At 40.6% G+C, this 15,789-nt stretch overlaps 1 protein-coding gene across 6 annotated transcripts in view; it reads right to left on the bottom strand.

The window, feature by feature from the left end:
- Positions 1–7,802: 7,802 nt before the first annotated feature.
- The window catches only part of larp1 (La ribonucleoprotein 1, translational regulator), a 62,895-nt gene continuing 54,908 nt past the window's right edge, over positions 7,803–15,789 (bottom strand). For all 6 annotated transcript variants that reach the window (XM_065023968.1, XM_065023970.1, XM_065023971.1 and 3 more), the window contains 3 exons: positions 11,178–11,287; positions 10,785–10,912; positions 7,803–8,630 (listed from right to left, as the gene is read on the bottom strand). In XM_065023968.1, coding sequence (XP_064880040.1) covers positions 8,397–8,630; positions 10,785–10,912; positions 11,178–11,287 — 472 coding nt within the window. In that variant the 3' untranslated portion in view covers positions 7,803–8,396. The remainder of the gene's footprint in view (positions 8,631–10,784; positions 10,913–11,177; positions 11,288–15,789) is intronic.

Here is a 15,789-nt window from a genome sequence, read left to right as displayed (position 1 = left end):
CCTAGGAACAGTGGGTTAACTGCCTTGTTCAGGGGCAGAACGACAGATTTGTACCTTGTCAGCTCGGGGATTCGAACTTGCAACCTTTCGGTTACTAGTCCAACGCTCTAACCACTAGGCTACCCTGCCGCCCCAAAAGAAGGGGAGGGGGGCACTGGGATTGGTTTAGGATTTGTCAGCCTGACACGCAGACCCACAACAAGTCTGTGGCTTTATCATGTACAAGTAAATGTTTTTTTTATCCGTTATTTTACCAGGTAAGTTGACTGAGAACACCTTCTCATTTGCAGCAACGACTTGGGGAATAGTTACAGGGGAGAGGAGGGGGGTGAATGAGACAATTGTAAACTGGGGATTATTAGGTGACCGTGATGGTTTGAGGGTCAGATTGTGAATTTAGCCAGGACACCGGGGTTAACACCCCTACTCTTACGATAAGTGCCATGGGATCTTTAATGACCTCAGAGTCAGGACACCCGTTTAACGTCCCATCCGAAAGACGGCACCCTACACAGGGCAGTGTCCCCAATCACTGCCCTGGGGTACTGGGATATTTTTTTTAGAGCAGAGGAAAGAGTGCCTCCTACTGGCCCTCCAACACCACTTCCAGCAGCATCTGGTCTCCCATCCAGGACCAACCCTGCTTAGCTTCAGAAGCAAGCCAGCAGTGGTATGTATGCAGGGTGGTATGCTGCTGTATGTAGAATTCAAAGGAGAAAAAGTTTAATTGTGGACTGGGTAACAGGTGTGCTATCTTGCTTTACTCGCTGGGTGCTCTGCCACATGTGGCAATGACTTCAAATTAAATCCCAAGTTTAAGAACATTGGAAAAAGGTGGCACACCAAAACATTTTTTTTTTAATGGACAAAAAGACATCAAATTTCAGCTTTTTATTTTCAGCCGCAGTTTCCCAATGTTCTTCATTCTTGGGATTTAATTTGGAGAAAAAAGTACATTCTTCTCAGGTTTCTTTCATGTACCTTACACACTGGTTTATTTTGTACCAAATATGTCCTCTACCCTCAATCTCGGCAGGTTCAACCAGAGCTTTGAAGCCCTGTGGGTTTTGGACAGGCTACACGGCACTGACGCCAACTTCTGGAAGAACAATGCCTACGAGCGTCACGCCGTGCTGCTCAGCCACATCTCTCTGAATTTGTTTTTTCAGTGATGCCAACCCAAATGTCACCTCTGACCTCCAGCCTGTAAGGACCATGGCTGCATGCGCAATCTCTCCTTCCTCCTGTTTTGTGCACTCGTTCCACTACATTGGATTTGGTGCGGGGCTAAAAACTAACTTTTCAGATACTAATCATTTTCTTTCAAATCCGTAAAAGAAGAGTAGTTTACAGATAAAGGAGAGGTTGAAATGAAACATTAAACTGCCTTTAAAAAGCAACAAATCCCTTTGAAAAGCATCCTAGATACACGTTAGAAACAGATATCCTAGTATCAAAATTCAACTAAAGTGTAAATAATTTGGATCTAAAATGGAGTTTGGAACATCCGTGCATCACAATGGGCAAAATTCAACTAAAGTATAAATAATTTGGATCTAAAATGGAGTTTGGAACATCCGTGCATCACAATGGGCAAAATTCAACTAAAGTATAAATAATTTGGATCTAAAATGGAGTTTGGAACATCCGTGCATCACAATGGGCAAAATTCAACTAAAGTATAAATAATTTGGATCTAATTCAACTAAAGTATAAATAATTTGGATCTAAAATGGAGTTTGGAACATCCGTGCATCACAATGGGCAAAATTCAACTAAATAAATAATTTGTATAAATAAAAATTTGGATCTAAAATGGAGTTTGGAACATCCGTGCATCACAATGGGCAAAATTCAACTAAAGTATAAATAATTTGGATCTAAAATGGAGTTTGGAACATCCGTGCATCACAATGGGCAAAATTCAACTAAAGTATAAATAATTTGGATCTAAAATGGAGTTTGGAACATCCGTGCATCACAATGGGCAAAATTCAACTAAAGTATAAATAATTTGGATCTAAAATGGAGTTTGGAACATCCGTGCATCACAATGGGTAAATGAAGGGTTGGGATTTGATGATGTCCATTTGGCCACGAACACTGTGAACAGGTGTGGTGATTGTGCTCTATCCAATAGCATAGACAGTGAGACAAGACCTGCCCAACAGCTCTGAATTTGTTTGTGCATTTTTCAACTTGAGAAATACTGCACCAAACATGTTAAATTGCTGAACTAAAACATCCTCGGCAAAAAACGTCTAAATTAATGACACATTTCTGGAGTTATCTTCCATTCATTCTGGGGATTTTGAGGAAGTGTGAGAGGCTTCCGAGCCTAGTGTCTCACGGGGGACAAATCATTAGCCAAAAGCGGACTCAGCCAGCAAACACACCTCCCAAGACTGAAATTTCATTTTTCTAATGAACAACAGAAACAAACGTGCCAATCGGCATTCAGTGGCTCTTTAAAAAGAGAGATACTGTGATGCAATCAGAGAATTCCTATCCTCAGTTGTGCCACTGAGATGACTTGACTCTCATTGGTCAGTTTACTCTTGGTAGTAGAGACAGTGGGGTCCTTATTAAGTTTGACACTTTCTCACTGAACACACATCATGTGGTACTTCACAACTTTTTACCAGCTTGATCACAAGATTGACTTGGGTTTTATTATTTAAGAAATGTGAATGTTGATAGCAATAGTATTTTCTACCGTTTCAGTCTAACCTTGTTCTCTGCTGCAAGTTTTTATTTATTTTTAATCTCTATATTTTATAAATCGGATTGCTTTGGGATTTCGGCATTGATGCCCTTTATCTACTTGCCCAAAACGCAGGCTAGCACATACCCATAGACTTCCAGTCATTGTGCTAACGCTAGTTAGCATTGGCTTGTGAAACTCTCTAACTTCCGTCATACTAGACACAGACATAAAAAATGGTTTCCACTAGTTCATCTGATTCTGGGGAAGAAGTAGAGAAACGGCCGTATTTGCCAAAAGCTCGAAGTATCCATTTAAATGCATGTAAGCTTGTTTTCTTGTTAGGACTGTCAAGAGTTAAATCAGTTAACTTTTTGTTAATTTTAGTGCACTTTTTTTTCTTCTCCCCTGCGATGAATCACATTGTCTGAAAGCATTGTAAATTTACTGAAAATATCCCAAATACATCATCTATACAGCTCAAATCCACAATGCCATGTAAAAAAAACAAGTGGACATTGAGATTAAAGAAAGCTCTCCATTTAACTAATTTGATTAATCGGTACATCCATATTGTATGTATGAAAATTCTTAAATTACAGTCCTTGAGAAAATCACAGCAAATTATATTTTATATACAAATTATATATATTTTCTTCCATCATTTGACAGGCCTAAATGTTAGGTTTGTAGTTACATGGAAAACCATACAACAATCCCATCCTTGTCACCATTTTGTAATGTACAACCTCTGCCCTGATTGGTAAATGGGAGGGTGGGGATCTGTCCGACTCTGTGCTTTGAAAGAAATGAGGTGTGTTATTTGAATTTCTTCTGAGAGTTGACACAAAACCAGCATTCAACAGCATCGTAATGTTAAAATACCTATCACATTACACATTTAGTAATTGACAGAATGCATTTAAAACGTCAGGCACACTTTTGTATGACTTAATTACAATCCTTATATCATACGATTGGGGGGAGAAAAAAAACTGATTGTGGTTGTGTATTGACACCAAAGACAGCATTTAACGAGAAGTTTAAAAATAAATAAAAAAACATGTTGCACTGATTCACCCACGGACTTATGTTTCAGCATTGTCTCAGTGAAGACCTCGGCGTTCGACTAGCCATGTGCGACAGACACGCGCAATTTACAAGTCTGCTAGAGTTAGTGGCATCGACTAGCCATGTGCGACAGACACGCGCAATTACAAGCCTGCTAGAGTTAGTGGCAGGTGGAACGAGCAATATCCATCCACCATTGTAATACATATATATGATCTCATTGGTCCTCTACTCGCAGGCTCAGACATCATTCAGGACAAATAAGAGTGATGCCGCGTTCACGTGCTAAAACGACACTAAAAAAACGGATATTTCCGGTTGAACGAGGCACGTGTATAATTGTAACCAGTTAAGAAAGTCGTACATTTGAGTTTCCTAGCATGTGAACGCTGCATTAGCCCTGATTTAGCCTAAACCTGGAGCAGGTCACAGTGCATTCAGAAAGTATTCAGACCCCTGGACTTTTTCCACTTCGTTACATTACAGCCTCATACTAAAATGTATTAAATTATTTTCTTTCCCATCAATCTACATACAATACCACGTAACATATATTTTTTAGAAATAGTAAATGTAAAAAAAGATTTATACAACATATTACATGCACATAAGTATTCAGACCCATTACTCAGTACTTTGTTGAAGCACCTTTTGGCAGCGATACCAGCCATGAGTCTTCTTGGGTATGACGCTACAATCTTGGCACACCTGTATTTAAGGTGTATAAAGGCCTGATTGGTGGAGTGCTGCTGAGATGGTTGTCCTTCTGAAAGGTTCTCCCATCTCCACAGAGGAACTCTGGAGCTCTGTCAGGTTCGTGGTCATCTCCCTGACCAAGGCCCTTCTCCCCTGATTGCTCAACTTGGCCGGGCGGCCAGCTCTAGGCAGAGTCTTGGTGGTTCTAAACTTTTTCCATTTAGCAATGATGGAATCCAGTGTGCTCTTGGGGACCTTCAATGCTGCAGAAATGTTTTGGTACCCATCATCAGATCTGTGCCTCGACACAATCCTGACTCAGAGCTCTACGGACAATTCCTTCGACCCCATAGCTTGTTTTTTTTTCCTCTGGCACCTTATATAGACAGGTATGCGCCTCTCCAAATCATGTCCCAATCAATTGAATTTACCACCTGGTGGACTCCAATCAAGTTGTAGAAACAGCTCAAGGATGATCAATGGAAACAAGATGCACCTGAGCTCAATTTTCAAGTCACATAGCAAAAGGTCTGAATACTTAAGTAGATAAGATTATTCATGTTTTTTTTTTTACATTTTAAAATTTGCAATAAGCAAACATTTCTAAAAACCTGTTTTCGCTTTGTCATTATGGGATACTGTTTGTAGATTGATGAGGAACGTATTTTCTTGAATCAATTTTAGAATAAGGATGTAACGTAACAAAATGTGGGGAGAAGTCACAAAGGGTCTGAATACTTTCCCGAATGCAATGTATACAAAAACGTGGCTTTCTTATTCAACCAGAAAGACAAGGGTTATATGTAGCGGTTTACCAAAGTTAGCTCGGCTTTCTGGAGATCCCCACAGAAAAAAGACAAACAAGTAAATAAAGAGGACGATGACAGGCGGTGGTGAGGTTTTTTGTCCATTTTGTGTTTTTTTTGTTGTATTTTAATAAAGGAAAAGCATAATTACTACAAATTACAAATAACACTAATAGCGAATCACATCAGCCTACAAAGCAGATATTATGAATATTAAATGTTATAATACAAGATCTCATTCAAGTATTTTACATTTTTCTGTTTTATATATTTTTTTTTGTTCCTTTTTAATTTTATTTTGTTTAAATCTTTTTTTTTTCTCATGACAAGCCTGGGATATCGTTAAAGATAATGAACTATTAACATTTTTTTAATGGTTCATATACAGCTGTTTTTCTATTTATATGGCTTTATGGAATTGTTTCTCCTAGTTCAGTTCCCAGACATCATAGCCATTCACATCCTCTCAAATAGTGACATCGTTGACAAACCCAAGGCGGGTTTACGTCCATCTTCCTCGTCCTCCCTCCCTCCTCTTGCTCTTCAAAAGTCTGGCCCAGTCCACCTGACCCCGCAGGATGCCAGACATGGCGCCCACTAGAGTTCATCGGAGCGCCCGCTGATCCATCCGCAGGGTTTGTCGCTATGCTAAAGAAAAGGCTGGACCCCAGAGCACCTGCCCCCCTCTATCCTGGCGGAGGGGGCACAGGTGACATTCACTGGGGGTGGGGTGGGGGTGGGGGGACATCTGTCTGTGTGGCTGTCTGGAAGGGCGCCCCCTGGTGACACACCACATCCTCTCAGAGGATTAACTGGGTTGGGAAATGGTTGGGACTTTTTGTCTTTTTTTCTCTCTCGTCTTTATTCCTCGAGTAAATGATTTCTTGAGTGATTCATATCAGCCTCCTGAATTGACCCCGCAGCTCCATTGAACTAAAGCCCACAACAAAACAGAAAAAAAAAAAATAAAAGCTAAAAAACATAGCTAATTCTTGCTAAAAACTCTTGTAAATTGTTCAACAATAGCGGGGCGGGTTAATAAAGATATCATTTGAAACAAAAAACAAAACATGAAGACAACTGGACATTCTAACACAGGGGGAACCACCAGTGAATCTGAATCACCCCATTTCCCCTCTTGCAGACGGTATAGTTTAACTGTTATTTACGCTAATTTATATTTAACTAAAAAAAGAGGACCATTGTACGTCCCTGATCAATAACTAGTTAGGGGGACTATTCAACCACCAACATTAACTCATGATACAATTCGTTCTAAATTGCTGTTTGCGTGAACACACCAGCGATTCACATCACACAATTTGTCAACAAAATTCATCAAAATAAAATTTTGCAAATTAACTTTGATTTGAAGTTGAACTCTACTTCCTGGAAATTTGTAATGTCTGTTGTTGAATTGAATGTCAGTTGATGCCCTAATGTAAATTTCCCTTTATTTGTACTACACTAAATCTTCCCATTTCTTGAAAGTCCAGAGGTTTCAAACACACATTCAATACAGAGACATACCCTAGCTTGAAACACAGCAAATTAAAAAGCAATAAGAGATGAGATTGAAGTACGTACACATGTAAGGCGAATGAATATATAATCTGTTCTATAAACAATAAAACAAGTAGCCGGGAGGTGTAATTTCTCTTCATCTGTCCAATTCACATTTACATTTAGTGGACAAAAAAAAAAAAAAAAAAAACTCATCTATTTGATATCATCAGTACTCATGTCGGATAAAGATTAAGTTATCTAAACTAGATTATTATAGTTGGATCTGACTGGTTGTAGGGGAATATAACAGGTTGTTTGGGGTCAGAGGTGATACATAGCCTGTCCATTGGTTACAGTTCTCCAGAAGAACAGAGTAGAGCCACCACTCTCTGGAAGAAACACTGGTGTGTGTGTGTGTGTGTGAGTGGTGGTGGTGGGATGCGGGGGTATAGGCCATGCCAAGCTGCAGACTGAAGCCTTGTCTTGCCCTGGAAAGCAGGCCATTACACCCCCCTCCACCCCCCAAAACAAAGCCCACCACACACCTAAAGCACCTGCCGCAGCATGCCAGATCTACTGGGACTGAGAGCCTTTCCTCTGTCGTCAAGTCATCCGGATTGGTGATTCCAGTCCTGTAGCCTGAATGGTGTCCAACGGATGGATGATAGGATGAACAGATCGATGGCTGGACGCAGACGGTCCTTGGGAGGCTGGTGATTTGGGGGGGGTTAGGGGTGGGTGTACCCCCCACCCCCAGCAAAGCATTTTAGCACAAAGAGCCACAAATTGCAAACACACCGAGGGGTGGGGGAGGCTTTGTAACAGACCATATGACACTTGGAAGACAGTTCAGAGGGGTGCTGTTTGGCAGGCGGGGGGAGGGTGTCACTGAGTGGCCACTACTGTAGGTGATGACCGATGTTGCATATTTGCAATTATCAATGTTGTACAATCGACATTAAGGTGGCGGGCACAAATTAAGCAGAAAAACCATTAAAATAAGGCAACTTTCAACGATCTTGCTCATACTGAGGGACTGGTACAAGTCTTTTATTTTAATCATTTGGTTTCTTCTTGATTTTGATCTTCCCTCCAGCCCAAAACAAGTCAAATATTGTTTTCCTTAATTTTTTTCTCTCAAAAGTATCAGTTTCCAATCCACCACTCACCCCATAGAAAGAAGAAAAAAAAAGATCAGATCTTGAAGAATCACTCATCTGTCAGCCAACAGATGAGTGTCAAATGGAAAGGAGGTCCAACGATAGAAAGGGGGCCACAAGGTTTGCAGTTGCCATCAAACGTGCTCAAAAAAAACCTTCATTCCCACATTGTAACCACCAGGAGAATATATGCTGCTAAGGTTTGCAAAAAAAAACTTTAAAAAAAAATACAATGGAACACTTCATCCATTCCTTCAATAGTCTTGTCTTGTCTCCAACAAGACAAAACTCTGTTTCAAACAAAAGAAATTAAAAATGGAAGAGCCTTGATTTATTTCAATCACGAGACATTCATCAGAGTCATTCTCTCATGCTTTGCGTGAACCATTGGACCCCCTTGTGTTGCAGAAAAGGATTTGATGACGTTGAGTTGATCCGCGGGTTGTCCGGGGTTTACTTTGGTGGCTTGGTGTCTGATGCGGTGGTAGCCGAGGCCTGGGCCGAGGGTCGCTGGCTCTGGCTGCTGTTTTTGGCATCATCCTTGGCGGGGGCCTGGGCGATCAGGGCGATCGGGGCCGGGCCAAAGCCAGTTTGGCTGTGGGGGCGGCTGGAACCCTGGGAGGGGTGGCGGCGACGACCGTCTCCACTGGATGAGTGTCTCTTGCGACCCCCCTCCTCCATCGGGGGCTGAAAGGAAGGACAAAGGTGAGATTTGGGATTGACTGGGGCCCCACAGACATTCTTAACAGAACGTTCTGTAACAAAAGCATGCGTCACCAAATTACACGGTATTCCCTCTAGTGCACAACTTTGACCAGAGTCCTACGTGCCATTTGAGGTGGAGTCCAAAACCACAGGGTGAACAGGGCAGCCAAGAGACGAGTCTTGCAGCAATGGTTGCCATTTTGTTAATGTTTAACAAACCCACTTGCACAGTACCTTGAACCTACCCTACAAAAGCCTGACGGAGCATGATAGCACTCTGATAAAAGCCTTGTCAAACGAGTATGAAAGCCAACGCTCTAAATGATCATTACCAACAACAAAAAAAATTGGTAGCACTGGTGCTCCCACTTAAAAAGGTTAGGAGCACCACATGAAATTTATGAACACCAGAAAATAAAATATATTCAATTCTAGCTACTTTCCAAACACATGTTGTGCCTTAGAAGTGAATATGTAACACTAAATATAATAGTTTATTATAAAAGCTCAAATTTGATACGAACACCTGTCATTGAAATGACCAAGTCATTTGTGGAATATTAGGTTCCTACATTGTGTATGAGTACCATTTTCCTATTGAGATGCATTACGTAGACAATGTCTCCAAATGTCAGGTTTGGGACCGAGGACATGCAAGAAATGTGTCATTAATTCATTGCGTTCATCTTCTGTGCCCCCAAATGTTTAAAATGAACTAGTTAAATTACCACGGCCCAGATTCCCAAAAGCTTCTTGAGCCTAAGTTTAAAAAAAAGAAAGTATTATTTAACTAGGCAAGTCAGTTAAAAATACATTCTTATTTACAATGACGGCCGGGGAACAGTGGGTTGCTTTGCTCAGGAGCAGAATGGCAGATTTTATATTTGTCCGCTCGGGGATTCAATCCAACCTAATCTTTCAGTTATTTTACCAACGCACTAACCACTAGACTACCTGCCGACCCCAACAATGAAGTAGAGGTCGACAAATTAATCGGAATGGCCGATTTCAAGTTTTCATAACAATCGGTAATCGCCATTTTTGGACACTGATCATGGCTGATGATATTGCCTCTACGAGGAGACTGCGTGGCAGGCTGACTACCTGTTATGTGAGTGCAGCAAGGTGCCACGGTAAGGTGCTAGCTAGCATTAAACGCATCTCATTAAAAAAACGATCAATCTTAACATAATCCCTAGTTAACTACACATGGTTGATGATATTACTAGTTTATCTAGCTTGTCCTCCGTTGCATATAATCGATGCGGTGCCTGTTAATTTATCATTGAATCACAGCCTACTTCGCCAAACGGGTGATTTAACAAGCGCATTCGCGAAAAAAGCACTGTCTTTACACCAATGTGTACCTAACCATAAACATCAACGCCTTTCTTAAAATCAATACACAAGTATATATTTTTAAACCTGCATATTTAGTTAATATTGCCTGCTAACATGAATTTCTTTTAACTAGGGAAATTGTGTCACCATGAGGTATCTCTCGTTCCATTGCTTTTTTACAGATATAGGAATTCTCCGGTCGGAAAGGTTATTCTCGGGTTCATCAAAGGTTATTCCATTATTGACGTTTCATGTTAAAAACATCCTAAAGATTGATTCCATACATCGTTTGACATGATTCTCTACAGACAGTAACGGACGTTTTTGACATTTCGTCTGCAACTAGAGAACGCGCTTCCCGACTTTGGATTTGTTTACCAAATGTGCTAACAAAAGTAGCTCTTTGGACATAAATGATGGACATTGTCCAACTAAATCAAACATTTAATGTGGAACTGGGATTCCTGGGAGTGCATTCTGATGAAGATCATCAAAGGTAAGTGAATATTTATAATGCTATTTCTGACTTCTGTTGACTACCCAATATGGCGGATATCTTTTTGGCTACTTTGTTGTCTGAAAACTGTACTTAGATTATTGCATGGTTTGCTTTTTCCATAAAGTTTTTTTGAAATCTGACACAGCGGTTGCATTAAGGAGAAGTATATCTCTAATTCTGTTTTTACACTTGTATTTTCATCAACATTTATAATGAATATTTCTAATTTCCCAAGTAGTAAAAAGTTATTGTATTGAAAAAAAAAAAATAATTCTTTCACAGATTTCTCTACTTACATCGATTCTGAAATCTTCAAGACGCTTGAACTTGCTCAGGCACTCCTGCAGCTTGGGGTCGATCTCCATGTTCTTGTTTTTGGAGTATTTAAGAAACGCCCAAAACTTTTCTAGTCCATACAGCTGGCCTGTGAGAGACAGGGACACACACACACACACACACAAAAAAAAAGGACGGGACAGTGTTAATTAAGGGGGCTAACGTCATTAAGGATAAGTCTCAAAATGGTAACCTAATCCCTATGTAAGGCTCTGGGTCAAAAGTGGCCCACTTTATGGGGAATAGGGTGCCACTTGGGATGTAGAAATGCACTCCTTTTTGGAAGCATAGTACGGAGAGTGACTGCACGCTGAGAATGTGTACAGTTGGGCGTTCCCTAGGCGACCTCTCACCAGCTTCGTAGTCTTTCATGGTCTCCTCCTGGAAGTCTTTGAAGATGTCTGGTCTGAATTTCCTCTCTAGTCCGTAGCTATAGTACCTGAACAGACACTCCAGACCGTACCTGCAACACAGAGCAGGATTATTATTATTTTATCAACAATCTGCCTTGTGTGGTGATCAAGCAGACTAAAGGAACAGTCATCTAACACCCATAGTGGGCAACCGAGATCCTGGAAGGCCACACTGAGTTCTGGCTTTTGTTCCAACCCAGCAGTAAGATGGCTGATAGAACTAATTGCGTGCGGTAGTCAAAATGGAAGACTGATTAAATCAGGTGTGTTAAGAGCTAGGGCTGGGCGATATATAGAATTCATTCAAATGAACACGCTAAAACAAATGTCCCAAATGCCTGTATCGCCGAGAATCACATTTTTTTGTAAATAAAAATAATGAATGTTCCGTGTCTTTTTGGTTTCGTCACCTGTGCATCTTCCCATTTCACAGACACCAAGCCCCTCCTCCTGTGCATCTTCCCATTTCAAGACACCAAGCCCCTCCTCCTGTGCATCTTCCCATTTCAAAGACACCAAGCCCCTCCTCCTGTGCATCTTCCCATTTCCCCTCCTTCTGTGCATCTTCCCATTTCACAGACACCAAGCCCCTCCTCCTGTGCATCTTCCCATTTCACAGACACCAAGCCCCTCCTCCTGTGCATCTTCCCATTCACAGACACCTAGCCCCTCCTCCTGTGCATCTTCCCATTCACAGACACCAAGCCCCTCCTCCTGTGCATCTTCCCATTTCACAGACACCAAGCCCCTCCTCCTGTGCATCTTCCCATTTCACAGACACCAAGCCCCTCCTGTGCATCTTCCCATTTCACAGACACCAAGCCCCTCCTCCTGTGCATCTTCCCATTTCACAGACACCAAGCCCCTCCTCCTGTGCATCTTCCCATTTCACAGACACCAAGCCCCTCCTGTGCATCTTCCTACACCAAAGCCCCTCCCCCTGTACATCTTCCCACACCAAAGCCCCTCCCCCTGTACATCTTCCCACACCAAAGCCCCTCCCCTTGCCACTCACAACGACTGAAGACTAACTTATTCCCTGACAAGCTGCTTAAACTAGCTATTAAAAATATTAATAAAAATCATATGGACACCGAAATGCTTAGACATTACTTTACTGTAAAAAGACGAGAAAATAACATTTCTACCCTTTTTATGTCCCAAAATGTAGAACAGAGTAAACCTAAACTAAAACGAGATCATCAATGAGCATGATTGTGGAAAATACCACGTACCGTATTTTAGACAAACACTCGTTGTGTTTCTAGTCTGTGTTTTTCTAAATGTGCAATGAGCATAAACATGCGCATTGTTATAAAGGAATTGGCAAATCATTCTCATTAAATGAGCATCATCTTATCTAGGTAGGCCATTTGATTTAAACATTTAAAAAACAAAAGTTTTAAAGGCCAAGGGGATCGAAAAACAGACAGGAATGTGTACTCACAACAGTTCAACAGTTCTGCCTCGTTAGCGAGCAAATAGACTTAAATCAAAGTTCAGCTGGCTACTCACTAGCACGTGGGCTTGAGAGTGTTTATGAGACCAGGGCTAAATTAGTTATACTAGAAGAATTTGGTTATTATTATCCCCCCCCCTATCTGAAAAACCTACTGTAGCCCTCAACCTCCACCCGTTCTGCCAGTCACATTCTGTTAAAGGTCCCCAAAGCACACACATCTCTGGGTCGCTCCTCTTTTCAGTTCGCTGCAGCTAGCGACTGGAACGAGCTGCAACAAACACTCAAACTGGACAGTTTTATCTCCATCTCTTCATTCAAAAGACTCAAATCGTGGACACTCTTACTGACAGCTGTGGCTGCTTTGAGTGATGTATTGTCTCTACCTTCTTGCCCTTTGTGCTGTTGTCTGTGCCCAATAATGTTTGTACCATGTTGTGTTGCTGCATTGCTATGTTGTTGTCTTAGGTCTCTATGTAGTGTTCTCTTGTCGTGGTGTGTTCTGTCACAACTATCCCATCTACACAGTCCAAAGTTTTAGAACACGTACTCATTCAAGGGTTTTTCTATATATTTTTTTTACTACATTGTAGAATAATAGTGAAGACATCAAAACTATAAAATAACATATTGAAAAAAAAAAAAAAAAAAAAAAGTGTTAAACAAATCAAAATATATTTTATATTCTTCAAAGTAGCCACCTTTTGCCTTGACAGCTTTGCACACACTTGGTATTCTCTCAACCAGCTTGATGAGGTAGTCACCTGGAATGCATTTCAATTAACAGGTGTGCCTCGTTAAAAGTTAATTTGTGGAATGCATTTCCTTCTTAATGCGTTTGAGCCAATCAGTTGTGTTGTGACAAGGTAGGGGTGGTATACAGAAGATAGCCCTATTTGGTAAAAGCTGTTATTTTCTCTCATATTATAGCAAGCAACAGCTCAAATAAGCAAAGAGAAATTACAGTCCATCATTACTTAAAGACATGAAGGTCAGTATACGGAAAATATCAAGAAGTTTGAAAGTTTATTCAAGTGCAGTCTGAAAAAACCATCAAGCGCTATGAAGAAACTGTTTCTCATGAAGACCGCCACAGGAAAGGAAGACCCAGAGTTACCTCTGCTGCTGAGGATAAGTTCATTAGAGTTACCAGCCTCAGAAATTGCAGGCCAAATAAATGCTTTAGAGTTCAAGTAACAGATATCTCAACATCAACTGTTCAGAGGAGACTGTGTGAATCAGGCCTTCATGGTCAAATTGCTGTAAAGAAACCACTACTAAGGGACATCAATGAGAAGAACAGACTTGCTTGAGCCAAGAAACACGAACAATGGACATTAGACCGGTGGAAATCTGTCCTTTGGTCTGATGAGTCTAAATTTGAGATTTTTGTTTCCAACCGCCGTGTCTTTGTGAGACACAGAGTAGGTGAATGGATGATCTCTGTATGTGTGGTTCCCACCGTGAAGCATGGAGGAGGTGTGATGGTGCTTTGCTGGTGATACGGTCTGTGATTTATTTAGAATTCAAGGCACACTTAACCAGCATGAATACCACAGTATTCTGCAGCGATACACCTTTCCATCTGGTTTGGGCTTAGTGGGACTATCATTTGTTTTTCAACAAGACAATGACTCAACACACCTCCAGGCTGTATAGGGGCTATTTGACCAATAAGGAGATTGACGGAGTGCTGCATCAAATGACTTGGCCTCCACAATCCCCCGACTTCTACCAAATCGAGATGGTTTGGGATATGTCGGACAGCAGAGTGAAGGAAAAGCAGCCAACAAGTGCTCAGCATATTTGGGAACTCCTTCGAGACTGTTGGAAAAGCATTCCAGGTGAAGCTGGTTGAGAGAATGCCAAAAGCGTGCAAAGGGTGGCTACTTTGAAGAAAATCCCATTTTAAATATATTTTGATTTGTTTATTAACACTTTTTTGGTTACTACATGAATCCATATGTGTTATTTCATAGTTTTGATATATTCACTGTTATTCTACAATGTAGAAAATAGTAAAAAAGAAAAGAAAACCCATTGAATGAGTAGGTGTTCTAAAACTTGAGACCGGTAGTGGATATATTTTTAATCCCAGGCCCCTGTCCCCGCAGGAGGCCTTTTGGTAGGCCATCAATGTCAATAACAATTTGTTCTTAACTGACTTGCCTAGTTAAATAAGAAGTAAAATAAAAACATTACTGGATGTGCATTATGCAAGGTAAAGAAATTATAAAGCAAAAAGTGCATTTTCAAAGAGACTTGAAAGCCAGAACAGTGATCATTGCAAAAAGAAAAAAAAAGAAAAGAAAAAACATTCAACTATTTTGATACAATAATTAAATTGTTAGCTTGTCTTGTTGTAAGCTTGTCTTGTTATTGTTAGCTTGTCTTGTTGTAAGCTTGTCTTGTTATTGTTAGCTTGTCTTATTGTTAGCTTGTCTTGTTGTAAGCTTGTCTTGTTATTGTTAGCTTGTCTTGTTGTAAGCTTGTCTTGTTATTGTTAGCTTGTCTTATTGTTAGCTTGTCTTGTTGTAAGCTTGTCTTGTTATTGTTAGCTTGTCTTATTGTTAGCTTGTCTTGTTGTAAGCTTGTCTTGTTATTGTTAGCTTGTCTTGTTATTGTTAGCTTGTCTTGTTATTGTTAGCTTGTCTTGTTATTGTTAGCTTGTCTTATTGTTAGCTTGTCTTATTGTTAGCTTGTCTTATTGTTAGCTTGTCTTATTGTTAGCTTGTCTTATTGTTAGCTTGTCTTGTTGTAAGCTTGTCTTATTGTTAGCTTGTCTTATTGTTAGCTTGTCTTGTTATTGTTAGCTTGTCTTGTTATGGAAGGTTTATATTTAGCCAATGTATACTTTCACCCCCCCAGTAGGCCTCAACCTTCTCTGTATGTTTTAACTAAGGGTAATGTAGTAGGCACAAGCAGGGCGAGGGTCTACACAAACAACCTGCATTTTAGCCACACGTGTACATTTGTGATGCTGTAATCTTTATAGTTATGCTGCCATGTCGTAGCCTGAGTTGCTGAAAAAGACCACTTCTACTTTTGACTCGACTGCCCCCTGCTTTGTCAATGTTTGAAATGGGGAAAACA

This window comes from Oncorhynchus nerka, linkage group LG10, assembly GCF_034236695.1.
Source record: "Oncorhynchus nerka isolate Pitt River linkage group LG10, Oner_Uvic_2.0, whole genome shotgun sequence".
NCBI classification, from domain to species: domain Eukaryota; kingdom Metazoa; phylum Chordata; class Actinopteri; order Salmoniformes; family Salmonidae; genus Oncorhynchus; species Oncorhynchus nerka.
Note: the sequence above shows the minus strand (reverse complement) of the source record. Positions and strands in the feature narration are given on the sequence as shown.